Source organism: Athene noctua, chromosome 1, assembly GCF_965140245.1.
Source record: "Athene noctua chromosome 1, bAthNoc1.hap1.1, whole genome shotgun sequence".
Taxonomy (NCBI): domain Eukaryota; kingdom Metazoa; phylum Chordata; class Aves; order Strigiformes; family Strigidae; genus Athene; species Athene noctua.
Window position 1 is genome coordinate 162,752,751 of NC_134037.1, and position 17,201 is coordinate 162,769,951.

At 39.6% G+C, this 17,201-nt stretch overlaps 1 protein-coding gene across 3 annotated transcripts in view; it reads left to right on the plus strand.

Annotated features, from left to right (window-relative positions):
* Positions 1 to 17,201, plus strand: part of ITSN1 (intersectin 1) — a 146,376-nt gene that overhangs the window by 120,667 nt on the left and 8,508 nt on the right. For all 3 annotated transcript variants that reach the window (XM_074903244.1, XM_074903253.1, XM_074903263.1), the window contains 10 exons: positions 6,995 to 7,116; positions 8,002 to 8,108; positions 9,473 to 9,656; positions 10,116 to 10,214; positions 11,057 to 11,224; positions 12,883 to 13,095; positions 13,665 to 13,786; positions 15,462 to 15,544; positions 15,644 to 15,727; positions 16,152 to 16,325. In XM_074903244.1, coding sequence (XP_074759345.1) covers positions 6,995 to 7,116; positions 8,002 to 8,108; positions 9,473 to 9,656; positions 10,116 to 10,214; positions 11,057 to 11,224; positions 12,883 to 13,095; positions 13,665 to 13,786; positions 15,462 to 15,544; positions 15,644 to 15,727; positions 16,152 to 16,325 — 1,356 coding nt within the window. The remainder of the gene's footprint in view (positions 1 to 6,994; positions 7,117 to 8,001; positions 8,109 to 9,472; positions 9,657 to 10,115; positions 10,215 to 11,056; positions 11,225 to 12,882; positions 13,096 to 13,664; positions 13,787 to 15,461; positions 15,545 to 15,643; positions 15,728 to 16,151; positions 16,326 to 17,201) is intronic.

Here is a 17,201-nt window from a genome sequence, read left to right on the forward strand (position 1 = left end):
TTCGAGTAGCAGGGTCAAGATATTGCACTTACTCTTTCTTACCTGTCTGGATTTTTGTTTATCTATATATTTTTATGAGAAAGGGAGTATGAAAGCAATTCTGTAATAAAGAAAAGGGATTATTTCCATTAAAAAGGATAGTTTTTCAGGGTTATGTCTCAATCCAGTTTTGACCCTCTGCCCTCCTTCCTGGTTCATCTGAAAAGACCTTTAACCTCCTAAGGCATATGGTGACCTCCCAAAGCTGCAGATCCGGACTGCAGCAAGCAAAACAATTTCCAAAAGAACGGTTGCCTCTTGTGATGGAAACATGGCCATGCTCTTGTTTCTTTGGTCCTTGAATTTGTAGCTGCAAAGCCAACGCTAATCCCCGTCAAGGCTGAAACAAGACTTACATAGACAAAAATAAGAAACCATTCAAATTATTTTCAATTTTATTTGTATTTTAAGTTAAGATTAAGGAAAAGATCAGTCTCACTGCTCCCTGGTCAATTGAATGCATTCTTTATATTAACTTTCATGTGCCAAATACCTTTTTCCTTTGCACAGGAGCTGTCACTTGAGGGACGTAGAGGAGGCTGGATTTAGAGAACACTCCAAGTGGCAGTGGGGCTTTTTGTTCACAAAAAGTTTTTGTTGTCTGTTTACCTTGAGAAGAACTTCCTGTGTTCACCTGCTGAGGAAGAATTCCTATGAATGTTCTTTCAGGGAGTTTGTTAATATCCATTCCAATACTTTCAATCTGTCCAAGGCAACTCAAGACTCTGAAATGTGGGTTTATCAGGAACACTTTGCTTTATATTCAGAATCAGTTTTATTTAAATCTCAATTCTTTAGGAGCTTCAGTCGCATCTCTTTTGATCTCTGTGAGCTCACTGAACACATTTTTAAATGGCCTGTTACCATAATCTTCCTGCAAGGCAGCAAAATAACTGCTTGTTTTGGTTGTGTTCCCTAGTTTTAAAGCAGTTCTTCTTAGTTCTTTGTGATTATTGACTCCAGCTGTTTAACTTCTTGTTAAATAGCTCCTTGTATGCAGTCCTATTCTGATTACAGTAAGTGGCTTATTTTTAATTTTTTTTTAGACAACTTCAGTAAATCCAGGAACAACATATTCTTAAATATTATTTAATCAGTTGAATTGCAAGCTAAGGGCATGGACACAGACAACTGGATAACAAGCTGCTAATACTTAGCTAAATAGGGAGCTCTAAGGTGACCTTTTGATTCCAAACCCTGAAAAGAATGTTTTCAGAAGGTCCTGGATGCAGTTAAAAATGGAAATTATTTTCACAAAGACTTCATTCCCACATATAGACTTTATGGGCTTTGGTACTTGGTGTTTGATAACTTGCAAAGGAGTACTTCACCATGAATAAGGATTCATTTTGAGTTACTGTCCACGTGAGGACAAATCGTGAGAGTTAACTATCTGGTGTTAATAGTATGCGTAAACATAATTCTGATATATGCGACAAATTTCTATAGCTTCTTACAGCAAGTTTCATAGCTGTTTCATTCCCCTCCCCTTTCCATACATCTTAATTTGGAAACTTCTTTTAAAAAAAACCACAAAACCCAAGAAGTAACCCTGTAGCCCTACAGTGCTCCTCCTCAGCACAGAAATTTAGATTGCAATGTCTGCGTAGAGTTGGAAGCTAATTTGAATCAAACCTGTAACTCTTCTTCTATAACTTTTATTAATCCTGTGGAGCAACACAGAATAAGAAGTCAGATTTTAGAAGAAGTTTAATCCTGTGGAACGGTTTTAATTAAGTGTTTCTTGGAAGAATAGCTGTTAGTGTCTAAAGGTGGAAAGATGTTTATACCCAAGGTAGCTGTCCTACAGCAAGCAGGTGTAGAGCTTTTATAAGGTGTTGGATTCCCTGTGGCCTTGTGGTGCCTCTTGATCACAGGACTTGGCTCCATTCTCTAGCACGAGTTTCTCATTTGTTTCTTTGTGCCCTACCTACCTTTTTGAGTCTGACCCCTCGGCAAGCAGCTGGCCCTAGCAGCAGGAAGGAAGCTCTGTGCCTATATGCTGTTCAGTTCCTGACGTCTGCATTTGGTCTGTCTGGGTACTAGCTTTCACCCATGGAGTGCTGATGTGATGCTGCTGGCTCAGCTGATTACCCACCGGTGGACAGCTGTGAACTGGTGCCAGCGCTAGCAGAGTGCTACTCCAAGCTGCGCTCAAATCAGTGTCACAGATAAAGGTTTTCTGTGCCCTGGCCTAGATGGCTGAAACTGGATTTGTGGTTTTTCCATCGCTCTCATCTCTGCCAAGTGCAATTTTCCCTGCTGAATTATTTCATATGTTGGAGTAATTCTGGATCCAGATGAGTGTTACAATCAATCTGGTTTGATTCCTTCACTCTGTTTTTTTGCGAGGGTGGGGAAAGACCTGAGGAAAGATGGTGGCTGAAAGTCTGCCTGAGGAAGTGAAAAAATAATAAAATGTTGTTCGTTAAAAGATGCGAACTTATAGAATACTACATTTAGTTACCACATTTCTGATTACAAGTGAAGTACCTATACAGTATACGTATTTTTGCAGAAGACAATGTAAAATTGGACTGTGCAGTCCTTCTGTTTGGATCCATGGCTGATGCTCTTGACTGATTTGCTGTTATTGTACTGTAAGTGATCAGGGGCTCAGGACAGGTGCTGGGTCATAATACAGAGATGAGATTTAATGTTACCTGTTGTGATATAAACCAGTCCAGGAATTGATTATCTCTGCCAATTTATATTTTTAGATGCATCCATGCCCTCACATGTAAGATTTTGTTCTCCCCAAGCAGATTCTGGGAAGGGAGTGGTAGACATGTTTGTTTTTTTCTGAAAGGATTTAGTAGACTTCCTTCCGAACTCCCTTACCTGTTGTCTTCCTGTCCTTGCCTTGAAACTAAAACATTACTTTTTCCATAGAAAACAGGTATTAACGCTAAAACACTGAAGTAAGATTTTGCTGGTGGTGCTAGTGTATCACAAACGTATGTTGTTGAGGACTACACTTGGGCACATTCTAGACTTTTTAAAAAAAGGAAAACTGAAATTGTTATGAAAGATCCTTGAGTCTGTTGCTTGGCCTGTGTGGATTGGCAGTGTCAATCCCTCCCCCTGATAATCGCTGGCTGGTGTGAACAGGAGGAGGAGGAGGCACATGTATTGGTGGTGACTGGTCCGGGAAAAAAAAAAGTAATGCTTAATATTTTGCAAGTGGAACTTCCCAGACTTGTTTCTAGATCCTACTTCCATCCTTCTCTGAGGGAAATGCTGTGCTCTAACAATCAACAGACATGCTAGTCCAGTTGAGAAATTCTAAACATGCAGAAATCACTGGAAGTAGCTGTGAAATGGGATTTTGCGTCACAGAAGCTTGAGATGGAGAGATCTGTTTGTTCACCAGACTCTGAGCTGTCTTAGCAAAAGCTTGAGGTAGTCTCTCAGTGGAGGGTCCATCCCACAAGATATTTGTGGGAAATTAGTGGTTGCATCTGAAGCTAGTTGATAAGAAGACTGAATGGTGAAATGCTGTAATTTGTCTGAGTGAAGGAATGCTGTCATGATGTGCTATTCCGCCCTGCTTAAGGTTTTGGAGGAAAACTGTGACATAATTTTTTACGGCTTCTCATTCTCTATAATAGAAGAGATTCCTGTCTACTGTGACCTTGTCATTAGGGACTGACCCAGCACAGAGTGTACAGTGAAATCTAATAGTTGCTTTTTTTTAGAAAATCTTCCTGAATTAGAAGAAATCAGAAGTTGTGCCCATGTATGCAGATCAGCGAGTTCCACGGCAGAAACTTCCTTCAGAAAAAGCAGAGTCCCTTGCTCATTGCTTTCAAGCTTAGTGGTTAGCCTGTAAGACTCATATTTTCAGGGCTGACTTTATAAGGAAAAGGAACAACACACTTAGAATGATATTTGAATTTACTTTTTACATTTCTAAAATCTCTTAATCCTCCAGGTTCATAGGGTGGTAGGAGGTCAAAGCATGGATTTCTAGTTACAGCATTTGCATGTTGGCTCTGTAAGTCCAGACAGAGTAACCAGTCTGGTGACTGTGTGCAAATGCCTCTGCCTGGGGTCGTACTGGTTATTCAATTAAAGGGCAAATATCTGCTTATTCACAGTACTGTGAGCATAACAAGTTAGCTATTGTAATTTCTCCATTCTTTTCTGCGTATACTAGTGTAGCTAAAAATTCAAATTTGGCACCTTCCAGATGGGATCCGGCACTCTACTTTCTCAGAGCAGGAGAGAAAAGACAAAAGAATGGGGCACTCAGTAACTGAAAAGACAAATGCCAGTGCCTGATTTTAAGTACCTGAATGGCTGTCTGCATGAGGGACTATTTGTGTGTGCTTTAAGTTAGAAAATTAAGCAATTCTACACTGAGATAAGGTCCTGTACTTTACCTGCAGCAGGGCTTTCCCATCTGTCGGTGGAAATGTCTGATATCAAGGGTGCTTTCTAGCCACTAGAGGAGTCTCTTTTAGTGAACTGAATTCTAGAATGTTATTATTACAGCTGCAAGTGGAATTTAGGCGTTTGTAAAAGTACTTCGCACAGTACTTTGGCATCCATGAAAACCTAGCTAGAGCCCTATGGCCTGACATTTCCACTTTGAAAGAAAGCCAGTTCTTCTTTGGTGTTTTTAATACAAAGACAAGAAGAATCTTTGTACTTGTGCACCTCATGAAGAAAATACTTTATCAGAAAAGTGTCTCCTGCGTGTTCTGCTCAGATTGAAGCAAGGTATTTTCCCAAATATTTAGTAGACCAAAAGTAGACCATTTGTTGAAGGTTAGAGTAGCCCACTTATATCCCAGTTGGCTGGCTGTCAAGCTAGCTGCTAAAATATATTATGATTCAAAATGTTAAATGTTTCCTCTAAAAGGTTGGTGGTTGGAAACTACGCTTCAAACCGCGGTCATCAGCATCTTTGAAGTAAACTTCCCCAGTCTCTAGAGAAAAATAATTAAACGGTTTGTTCACTTTTAATGAAGCTGACAGTGCATGGGAAGAACTAGTTCTGTTTATTAGATCTCTGATTTACATGATGATTAAAAAAATGCTCTGAAAGCAGCCATTTATTAAACAGAAATGAAACTTTTGGCTTTTGAAATGTGCCTAGTGCTGTTATTATTTAGGCATAAGATTGATAATTCTCAAAACCTACTTTTTATTTCAAGCAAAGTTTCAATTGCATCTTCTAAAGAACTGCAATGTACTGTATCTCAGAGGAGCATTATCAATATGCTTATGCTTCCCATCTGATCTGTTCTCAGCTTCTTAATCAGAGAGGAAACTATCTTGACTGTCTGCATCTACTCTTCTTTTTTTTTTTTTTAAATAATAATCTTTAAGTCAAATCTATTCTTTTCAGTTGAAGCAGCAGTTGAAGGTTGTCCATGAAAAGCTTAATGGTGATATGTGTGGACCTTGGTAGTGGCATAGTGCAGAATCAGCTCCAGAGTTACATTCAGGAAGCTAAAAATGCAGTAAATACTATAACAAAGAACTGAAGGAGTTGTCCAGGGTGTGGTGTGATGTGATTAGGAGCAGTAGTGGTTCACTTTGTGAAAGCATATGTAAATACCTGATCTAAAAACATCCCTGTCAGTTCTCAGTAGGTTGGTGTCATTGTTGATGCTGGTGAACAGTGTAAAAAAAAAAGCCTTGACCATTTTAAACTTCATGAAGTGAAGGTCTCCTTGAATTTTTTTCACTCAGAACTTTTTCCATAAGGAGAATTTGTTTCAATGGGGACTATACTGAATATGCCGATACTTCACTGAGGGGTGGGGGTAAGAATTAAACTGAAGAATTTTGGTTGTGTAGAAGTAGTTGTAAATAGTGCATTTTTAAAGCAAAATGTTTTCAACCCGTTTGAAATCACCAGTGCTTTTTGAAATGCATTTTATTTTATGCAGAAAAGTAATAAAAATAATTTTAACAGTGAAACTGGAACAAAACATTCTGCTTGCCAGTCTCAGAAGAATTTAATTAAGCTCAGCTGAAAAATACTGGCTTACAGAAAAAAAATATAATTAAATGTTCTGGTCTGATTCAGGATATAAAATAAAATTTGAGATTCTAGAATTTATACAAAAATTCTAACATCTATACAGGATAAACACAAGGGAGGTTTTCTGCAAAAATTGAAGGACAAAGCTGATGGAACATGAATTCTTAGTTATAAACTTTTCCCATGCTTTTAAAGATAAACAAGAAAAATAATCAACCTCTTTGGCTTGGCCCATAAATTAGTGAAATCCATGTAGCAATCTCCACCGTGATGTGTTCTGGCTCAAGTCCTTCAAATATTTAGAAGAAATTTTTAATTGAAGTGTAAAAAAGTAAATAAGCTCTGCAGTACCTTCTTGATTAGGATGCCTACTTTGACTAGATGGATAAAGGCGAAACTTGAATTTAAAGTATCAATAAACTGAGGTCTTATATATATTTCCAAAGTGCCCATCAGAGCATTAAGGTCACTGTAGCACTTTTTCCAAATTCTGTTCCCTTTTAGGATATCTCTATGTTTTCTTTGGCAGTAATACCAGATGAAGTCTTTGCCCCCTTTTTTGTTAACAGCCATCCATTTGGGGATTTGTTTTACAGGGTGGCTCCAGTTGAATGACACAACTAAAGGGGACAGTGAACTTCAGAGCGAGGTTGGAAATGGGAAGGTAGCTGTGGGGGGGACATATAATCTTTGCCACCAGAGAAAAGTTAGCACTTAGAAATGGCCTTGATTTAAAAAAATTTTTTTAAAAAAAGATTTTAAATACAATGTTTTGAGTCACTAAGAGATGAAGCATTGTTAGCGTTGTGCCATTACATGTGAATAACTGAACTGCACAGGCCGTAGTTACTGTTCATTAAGCATTACTTGAACCGCTACATCACTTGAACTGCTACAGATCTGAATTAATTTGCAAATGACCGTAAGTAAAATCTAGGATCCTTTTGTGTTTTCCAGGGTGTGCAGACTTGCATCTTCTGGATATGTTGACGCCTACCGAAAGAAAAAGGCAGGGGTACATCCATGAGCTCATTGTCACAGAAGAGAACTACGTAAATGATCTACAGTTGGTCACAGAGGTAAGATGACACAGCAGATTTAGAAGCAGGTTTTAATCATTCATCTTTTTAAAGTAAATCAGTAATTTCACTACGCAAACTTACTTTAGATCACTGCCATGTTTGACTTCTAGAGATGATCTGTATTAAGTTTTCGTATCTCTCTATAGATCTCTATATAGATACATATGCATGTGTGTATGGGTGTGGGTGCAACTAATGTTAAGCCCTTGTGTTACCATCAGAAAAACACTGATATCATTCTAGTAAACCCTTTTTGCTCCTGATTTTGAATGTTTATTTCTCATGTATAAGTTCTTAAAGCTTGAAGCACATTTTCCACATTCGCAGTGGTACTCAGTTATCACTTACTGTGTTTTTCTTTAAAAGTTTACAAGGTGCATTTCTTATGTGGAAAAAAGGGAATTAGAACAGGCAACTGACTTAGACAACTCTTTTGACAGAGAAAGAAAGCCCCTTTTTGAAAAAGATGTCAAGATATGCAAACCTGACACACTGTGACATAAATCAGAACTTCCATAAAAGAGTCCAAAGTAAAATGTATTTTCAGTTGTATTATCGAAGTATCCTGGGATATTTTGCAGGAGACCTTTGACTAAAATTTCCAAGTTTCAAACAGCTTATCCTGGTCATAATTTCACCACCAACACAAATTTGGAGTATTCTCTTTTAAAGCTACACGCCACTCACAAACATGTTATCAGGGAACACTATGGATCTCTAGGGCACAGCGCATGTTTGAAGTCAGTTCCACTGAGTGTCAAGTGCTACTCTGATGTAAAGTTCGTTCACCTCCAGGCTAAGGGAATGAGCATCATCAGTCTTACTCACTTTGATTATACTTACCATGTACTTTCTAAATTGCTTAATTTTCTGAATCTGTAGATCTTCCAGAAACCACTAATGGAATCTGAGCTGCTAACAGAAAAAGAAGTTGCTATGATTTTTGTTAATTGGAAGGAGCTGATTATGTGCAATATAAAACTACTGAAGTAAGTTTTTTTTCCCCCATATTTAGCAATAACAAATCATGGGCCTCTCCCTCTGCTTCTCCTTTTAGCTGCACAAAAATATCTGCCAGTTATGCAAGTAGTAAGCAAAAGGGCCATGCATTTTTCCCTTGCTGGAGAAAGCAACTATTAACAATGTTTGCTATGACTTGAGAAAAAAGACTTGAGAAGAATCCAGCAGTTCTTTGCTGACTAAGTATTTGCACTTACTTTGTGGTGTACGTGTGCTCCAGAAGGCAAGATCAACTTCTCCTCAAGAGTAGTGCCTGCCAAGGCTCCCCACAGTCCTGTCGTAGAGTTTTACTTCCTCTGTCACAGCCCATACCCAGTTCCAGTCCTGTTATTCACGAATGCAAACCAAGGCCTAACAACATCTGCCTCCCTTATTCCGAGTTGACTGATGCATTTCTTTAGTTATTGTAGCTTTAGAGCACCTGAATGAGCTGGTTTATGAGAAGTGGCACCAGCAAAGCCTGGTTTCCTATGGATTTGTGTCCAGTGTACCATGAACCCTTCCTTCCAAAGTCCCCAACTACTGCAACCCCAACTCTCTACCATGAAACTCCACACAGTGCAAGTATCCTTATTTCTCCCTTCATTCTCTGTGGCCTCTGATGGATCCAATTCCTTCCTACTTGCATCCTTGTCACCCATCCCTACTGCTTCAGCAAAACACAGTAAATGCTGTAGCTGGTTTGGAGGAATATGCATGGAGGTTGCTCATCTGATCATTGCCAGAGAAACTGAGTGAGGATTGAGTTAAACCTCTGTCTTCCTAAGCCAGAGAGAATAATAAAGTTCCTTTTCTCTCTAATGAGCTGCTAATTTTCACTGAATTCACAGGGATTTTATACCTTTGAGATACTTACTTTTTTGTAAAACGTATTTGAAAATGGCCCACAAGTTGAAAAGTTATGGCAGTGATAGGACAAATGCAGGCAACTCAATGACAATAAACCTCCTTTCCTTAGGAAACCAGGCTAAAAACTAGAAGTAGCTTTGATCTTAAAGTTGTGGTAAGGTTTTTATTCCTCATTCATGAGCACATCTGTTACTCTCCTTCTAAACTAATAGAAAAAGAAATTACACTCCTTTTTATATTGTATCTGATCTGGCATTGCATTAAGTTAATGTCAAATAACAGTTAGGTTACCACAAGAGGGAAAAATGTTGGCTGAGAGTGCAATCTTGATTATTTTATTCTTGTAGTATGCAGTAAATCTTATAGCTGATCTGTTTATGAATCTCTTCGTTTCAATAATGAATAAGAAACCATATGTTTCATAAATGAAGAATCATTCTTTAGTGATCTCCTTTTAAAACACACATGACCTTCTCATGTTTAGGGCTTTGCGTGTGCGTAAGAAGATGTCCGGAGAGAAGATGCCAGTGAAGATGATTGGTGACATACTGACAGCTCAGCTGCCACACATGCAGCCTTACATTCGATTCTGTAGCTGCCAGCTCAATGGGGCAGCGCTCATCCAGCAGAAGACAGATGAAGTCCCTGAGTTCAAGGAGTTTGTTAAAGTAAGAGAAGAAGCAATCACCACGAATTTTGTACCCTGTAGATTTAGCTCATTATTTTGCTAATTTGCAAAATGTAGTCTCAAACAGTGTTTGGCTCTGTGTTCAGCTAGAGGTAAGAGTCTTCAGACTTAAGCACTCATTGAAAGAATACATTTTTTCATTGAAGGGATACATTTTTTCAAACAACTATAGAGCCATAAAATACTTTGTTTAGTAATGTTTTTGCTATAAAATGCTGGCACAGTAAAAAGAGGCCCTTCTCTTGTAGAGGCAAGGCAGGTGAAGAATATGTTGTAAAAAATACAAGAAATTCTGCTGCAGTGACATTGTGATCTAAGAACAGATTTAGCTGAAGCATGGTGTTCATTTGTTACCTTAGCTTTTCCTTTCTTGGAGGAGCTCATTTTGCAGGGTTTTAAACGAACTGACTAACACCGTTTTACCTCTCTAATGTTTCAGAGGTTAGCAATGGATCCTCGCTGTAAAGGAATGCCACTATCAAGTTTTCTACTAAAGCCTATGCAACGGGTAACAAGATACCCACTAATAATTAAAAATGTACGTTCTTTTGCAAAGATGATATTTTTGATGCTGCTTTGCTTATAGCTTAATTACAGGGTAGTTTCCCTATTTGTGTCAACATTTGTCACTGTTAGATATCTGATGTGCTAGGGAACACATCCTTCTATATTTGATCATGCTAGAGAAAATGTAGTAATTCATTTGGCTTCAGCAAAATGACGGGTATTTTCATTAAAAACAGAGGTGAAACTTGCACACAGAGAACCAGAAGCCAGTGAATGCTGAATGAAAACTTTAAAATTCGGACAATAGTAGTAACAGATCAATCTTAGGCTTATCTTTGCCTTTTTTCACAGTGTCATTCCCTCCCCACAGACTGGTAAATTACATTCAGTGTGCAAGCCTGAATGTCAAATTGTTGCAAGTTACCTTGCTGCACAGCTTATGTTGCTGGATAACTTACAACCCTTTCCTAACTTTCATTTGTTGCCTAACACTTACCATCCTGAATAATTCTATTGAACTTGGCCCAAGAGTTTCTCAGGAAAAAAATTATAAATTGGATGTTGGCTTTTAAAAGATTCCTTAAACAGTCATGGATATATTTCTGTATATAGCTGAAATTTGCATACTTACATCAGAAGAGTGAGTGGTGTTCTGATGCAAAGGCTCTGCAGGCAGGCATTCAGTTCAGCTGTTCACAAAGAGACAGTGAATTTGTCTCCTATTTTTCATGTTTGTCAAGGAGGAAAAGAAATTTTGGAACATGCTGGCTGGTTCTGATGAAATGAAGAAATAAAACGGAAGTATAGGGCTGACTATGAATACATTTTAACTGCAGGTAACAGAAAAGGTTAATGCATCTTATTTATCTGTAGATAATAGAAAACACTCCTGAAAACCACCCTGACCACAGCCACTTGAAGCATGCTCTTGAGAAAGCAGAAGAGTTATGTTCTCAAGTAAATGAAGGCGTGCGGGAGAAGGAAAATTCAGATAGGCTGGAGTGGATCCAGGCTCACGTTCAGTGCGAAGGCCTGTCAGAGGTAAACAAAGTGCTATCTAGGGTAATGCAAATGTGGGCGCGCTTCTCCACCAGTCAGGAAGAAACCATGGCTCACTTACGGCACTGCATCAGGGGACTAACAGTGTAATTAATCAAGGCATATAATCTTCAATCCTTTGTCTTCATCTTTCATTGGCTCTCTTTCACTCCTGCATGTGATTCTTTTGCTGCTTGTGTTATTGCATTCTGTATGATAAATGCTGCTTTTGTTGCCTGGCTCTGGACTAGTACCAGGTTCAATGCTGCAATTTTCAACCACAACCTTCCAGTTTCATACCTCTTTATAATACAGTGGTTATTGTACTGCTGTATCTCGTCTTGAAGTTATACCTGACCATCCTGGAGTGCCGTAAAACTCATCGCAGAAAATATTTTTTGTGATAAAACTTTGTATACATTTTGAAAACTCAAGAATACTGATCAAGTCTGTCTGAAGACTTTACAGAGGGAATCACTGCCTCCCATTACATGTTATTTTTTAAGGTAATATGCTAAGTTTCTATACTGAAACTATAATGAAAATATTGCGTCGATATGTCCTGCAAAAGGATGGAGGATATTTTGATGGCCTCCCTATTATTGGTGAAGGTAATAGAGGAAGGCAGACCATAAATTGATTTTCAAAGTATGTATTGAGTTTTCAGCTCTAGAAGATAAAAAAATAAGCGCTAGTTGGTTTATAAACTGGAAAAAATTGCATTTCATCTTATGAAATCTGTTTCAGAGAAAAGACATGTATGACAATATCAGAAGGGTCAAAGATACATTCAGCTGTCTTAGAACTACTGCCTGAAGGAAGATGGCTGCTTTTATCCTTTGTGCATGATGTCTGGCCCTAGAACACCAAAACTATTGCCTGAAAGACCAAATGGCTGCTTGCTGACACAGTAATGCCAGTAGCAGCAGCCTTGAATCTGTGGTAAGGAACAATCGAGGCTTCCCCCGGCTTTTTGTCTGAGGTGTTTCTAATCTGTAAAAGGAGCCACTCCAGGTCTACCTGCCCAGCCAACCAGGATGGAAGGAACCATACCATCACCTAGTGAAAATAAACCTGAAAATGATACTTTAGGAAAGGGCAAGCCTTTACTCTTCCGGTAACAACCTTCAGATGAGTCTTAAATTCTGCCAGTTCCACCCAGTGGTCAGCAGCTGTCCTCTAACTCCAGGTCTCGTGGGTACACAAAGACAGGCTATCTGGAATTCCTTTGGTATGTTTTAATGCATGAAATTAAAACACAATTCAGAAATCCAGGCCTTGGAATCCAAGCTCAGCATCTGGAGAGGCCATTTGCATAGCTACTGCTAATCCAGGACAAGTCATCATCAGCTCAGTTCCACTCACAGAGATGCATGCGCGTGGCAGAGAAACTGGACAGGAGGCATAAATGCTTTTGGCTTCTCTCTGACTGTCCAGGCCATGCCCTGTGCAACGGATGGGCTGCCTTAAAGTTAATTTTCATGTAGCCTTTCTATGAATTGCACTGCTTATCATGCGCAAGACAGAGACATTGCCCGTCATCCCTGTGACACAAATTGAAACCAATGTCAGGACTCAAAACTATATTTGATCTCTTTCAGGGGAACCTCGATTGTTTTACTTTATACAGTGCGTTGTTGTTCTTCTTCTACTTTTCGCAGCAACTCGTATTTAATTCTGTTACAAACTGCTTGGGACCACGCAAGTTTCTGCACAGCGGGAAACTCTATAAAGCCAAGAGTAACAAGGAACTGTATGGCTTTCTGTTCAACGATTTCCTCCTCCTGACTCAGATCATAAAACCTCTTGGCTCTTCTGGCACAGACAAGGTCTTCAGCCCCAAGTCTAATCTGCAATACAAAATGTACAAAACTGTAAGTACGGCTCTTAAATGGTGACTGAGATGGTTATATGCTACAAGTGCGTATAGCAGGCAGCAGCTCCCATACTGGGTGTGTGGGCAATAGCCTTTTATAGAGAAGAGGCTTGAAAGCTTTGACATACTGTGAAGAAAATTAACTCTATCCCAGCCAAAACCAGTACATGAGGATTTCAGGGACTGACAAAGCAGGTTGTTTGCTTTAGCAAGATAAGAGAAGATGTTTTTGAAGATTTGCTAAAACAACCTTTTCAACAGAGGTCATGTGTATCAGGGAGTGATGGGGACAGTAGTGTTTGCTGCTCTTTGTAGGAAAGGAGAGATTGCTATGCTTCATGAGGCTGCTTGCTTACTTCAGGAGAAGTGTTCCCAGAGTCTGGAGGCACCTGTGTCTTTGATAATACGAAAATTTTTAAAAAAGACATGTCTGAAAAAAGATGGGAGGCAGGCAGAAGGGGAAAGATAATGCAGGCACAAGATAAATCTGTTGTAAATTGCTCTGTGTTGAATGCATCTGTTCGGATATTGTGCGGTAGAACTCTAGCTTTGCCTAATGTTTTACAGCCCATTTTTCTAAATGAGGTACTAGTAAAATTACCCACAGACCCTTCTGGAGATGAGCCCATCTTCCATATCTCCCACATTGATAGAGTCTATACACTCCGGGCTGAAAGCATTAATGAAAGGTAAGTACCTGCATAGGCCATGTTAGTAATGAATTTGAAAAGTCTGGTGCAAATGTATATGATGTACACATGCATAGCAGTCTCCAAGTAGTTTATCTTACAAGACTGGAGAATTCTTTCTGGTTGAGAATATGGTGATACTCAGTATATGGAAAGGATGGAGAAATAATGATGTTTGCTGAATTCCGGTAAGACTCTACACAAATGTAAGGTCTTGAAAGATAACTTTCATTAAAGAATGAAAGCTGAAAGTGCAGCAAACCTCTCTCCCGTAGTATAGACATTGTGTTGTACTAGCTTGGAAATGTATGGCCCCTAAAAATTCTGATGCATGAAAACGTATAAGACATCCTTGCTCCCTGTCTGCTCGACAGTGTTATTCATTATTATTTATACACATAGTTTTTCTTGCTAAAGACTGTACTTTTATGGATCCCATTTGTCCTTTGGGATGCTGTCCATTCCTCTGTGTTACAGAATGAACAAGCATTGTGATCAGACCCTTGGTGATGAAAATTGACACAGCCTTTTCACCTTAGGATCTGTAGCACAACTCAGACTATAACAATAATCATCTGTGTTGCATCAGAGCACTCACAGCAGTAGTCAGAAACATCTAAACTCTGCATTCATCCTACCTAGCTCAAGGGACTTCAGTGAGGTGCTTAGGCACGCTAGGCTGAGCCATCAGTGGAAGGAGCCAGATCTTCACATACTGAACGCCCTCTGGAGGTGCCTGTCTCTCTCCATTCACTATAGAGAGAACTCACTGGAACTGCTATCCAAATTGGGTCACTCCACTTTGCTTATATGGGATAAAGCCTTTGACTGTCTTTTATGTCATAATTACTTACAAAATAAATGCAGCATTTTAGGTGAGATACCTCCAGGTTTTTATCATTCACTTGCTTTTAACAAAGAGCAACAGAAATAAAACATTAGCATCGATGAGTGATTAATTTTCCCATTTAATCTTAAAAGACCTTTATGATCAAAGGCCTGGTATGCTTTTCAAGCTGCCATTTACCATTTAGAGCTGAGTTGGAAGACGGAATTGTCCTTAAGTCTTTTGTTTTCTTGAACGACTCCCTTTCAGAATATAGGTGAGTGTTGAGACCTAAATCCAGGCTAGTCTAAGTAGCTGTAATGCTCTATAGAGCAGCAGCTTTTCATTTTGGGATCAGAAATGGATCTACAACTTCTAGATTCTCTCATTTTTCCTTGACTCAGGTCTCAGGCTCCCTTTCTTTTGTATCACAGCAATTCTTCTAAACCCTTGAGGTCCCTTGGTACCCCTTCCACACTTTTTCTCTGTCAATCTTTCCACTCAGTCTCTTAAGTATGAAGTGATTTCCCAGAAGGGCCTGTAGGGATCCATAATCATTCATCATCTGTGTACTCCCTGCGTTATGCTTCATGTGTCCCAAGGCTCAGAAGGATTTTGGTATGAAACCTCAGGGGTCAAGAAAAGTGGCCACCTCTGCAACATAGCCATAAATGTGTTATGAATTCCAGTAAGATCTCCTCCAGGCAGACAGCTTCAGTGTAGCAGAGCCTGTGATGGGGCCAGAGCATTGCTTGGGAAGGAAGGACATCTTTACTTTTGTCTGCTGTGCTCCAGGGATGAAAAATTAAAATGATATTTTGCAACTTTTTTTTTTTTTTCCTTCTCAAGGACTGCCTGGGTTCAGAAGATCAAAGCTGCTTCAGAACTTTACATAGAGACTGAAAAGAAGAAGAGGGAAAAGGCCTATCTAGGTACAGCACGGGATGCAGGCATCTCATCTTTTGTGAAAAAGTCCATGGGCAGGAAAATATATTAATGACTTTTCTCTCTCCTCTTCTGTTTCACCACAGTTCGCTCACAAAGAGCAACAGGCATTGGGAGGTTGATGGTGAATATTGTTGAAGGCATTGAACTAAAACCTTGCAGGTCCCACGGTAAGTGCCTTGGGTTTTTCATAATATGCTCTGTGAAGAAGACATTCCTATTTGTCAGACTAACTTTGAAGGAGTATACAAAACATGGTTTTGTTTAATGAAGCAGTTTTAATACACTTAGAATATGTGGAAGTGATTTTGTGCAGTTCAGTAGTAGTTATGCAGTCATCCTGCATTAAGCATTTGTTTCAGACAAACTTAGTTTTCACCACATAATCCATATCATAAGAGATCATAAGCCACAAAGTCCTGAAATGAAGAGTGGAAGGTACTCGACGCCTTGCAGAACTGTGTCCTTGTTCATTATAATGGCAGTGAGGCCACAGTATTTCCTTTGTCCATTGGCTGTAGGAGGAGAAGGATATTTAGGAGGAAGATTACACACCTAAAACCACAACTCTTCTGTTTGTTTCCATCTTCCCAGGAAAGAGTAACCCGTACTGTGAGGTGACGATGGGCTCTCAGTGCCACATTACCAAGACGATACAGGACACCCTCAACCCGAAGTGGAACTCCAACTGCCAGTTCTTTATCAAAGACCTCGAGCAGGACGTGCTCTGCATTACAGTGTTTGAGAGGGACCAGTTCTCCCCAGATGGTACGTAGGGGGCTGCCGCCCTTCCAAGGGTATTTTCAAATCTCCCATTTTGAAGAGGTGAATGCCTGCTGAGGTAAATCATAGAACAAGAGAATAGTTTGGGTTGGAAGGAACCTTTAAAGATCATCGAGTTCCAACCCCAATATTGAATGCCTTTTCATATTGGGAGCCTGCTCACTGTTGCTCCCCAGTGAAGTTATGCTAGTATCAGCACAAAAAAAATCAAGCGCTCTCTGTTTTTTGGGGGTTTCCTTTCTTGTGCAACTTGACAACTGAAGTGTGGTTTGCAGTTCTGCTGTGTCTTTAAAAAACTCTGGATGCTGTTTGCAAATGGACACATTAATGCAGGAGGAAGAGAAATATTTTCAAGTTCCTGTAATATGCAATAACAGTGGCAGAAATGAACCCAGGTTTCCTAACCTGTTCTTATTTCACTACCTGGGTTGAGCATATGGAGCATTGAACAGTGTAGTTTGGAGTCACAATCTCTCAGGAAGTACTGGGATAGGACTGTCTTTCGTGTGGCCAGCACCGGCTGGCCCATTGACCTTGTCGCTGGTGTGATGCACTGCTTGGCTCTATCATCTCCAGAGGGCTTCACGCTCAGTTTGAACTGTGCAGCAGCGTTTGGCCTTTTTTCTGACATACCATAAAATAAATAAGCTACTGGAGCAAGGCAGCTGTGAATTACATAGTGGATATCTCCCCTTATGGGACCATTTACTTTTTAGTGCTGCTGCTGTCTAATATAGTCTACCTAAATTCCTCTTCTATGCAGATTGGCAGCCTTTGGCCGCCTTCAACTGCAAAAATATAGTTGGACTGAAAACTCGTTTTCTCCTTTCACTATGTATAGATGGAAGCTTAGTTCCTTCT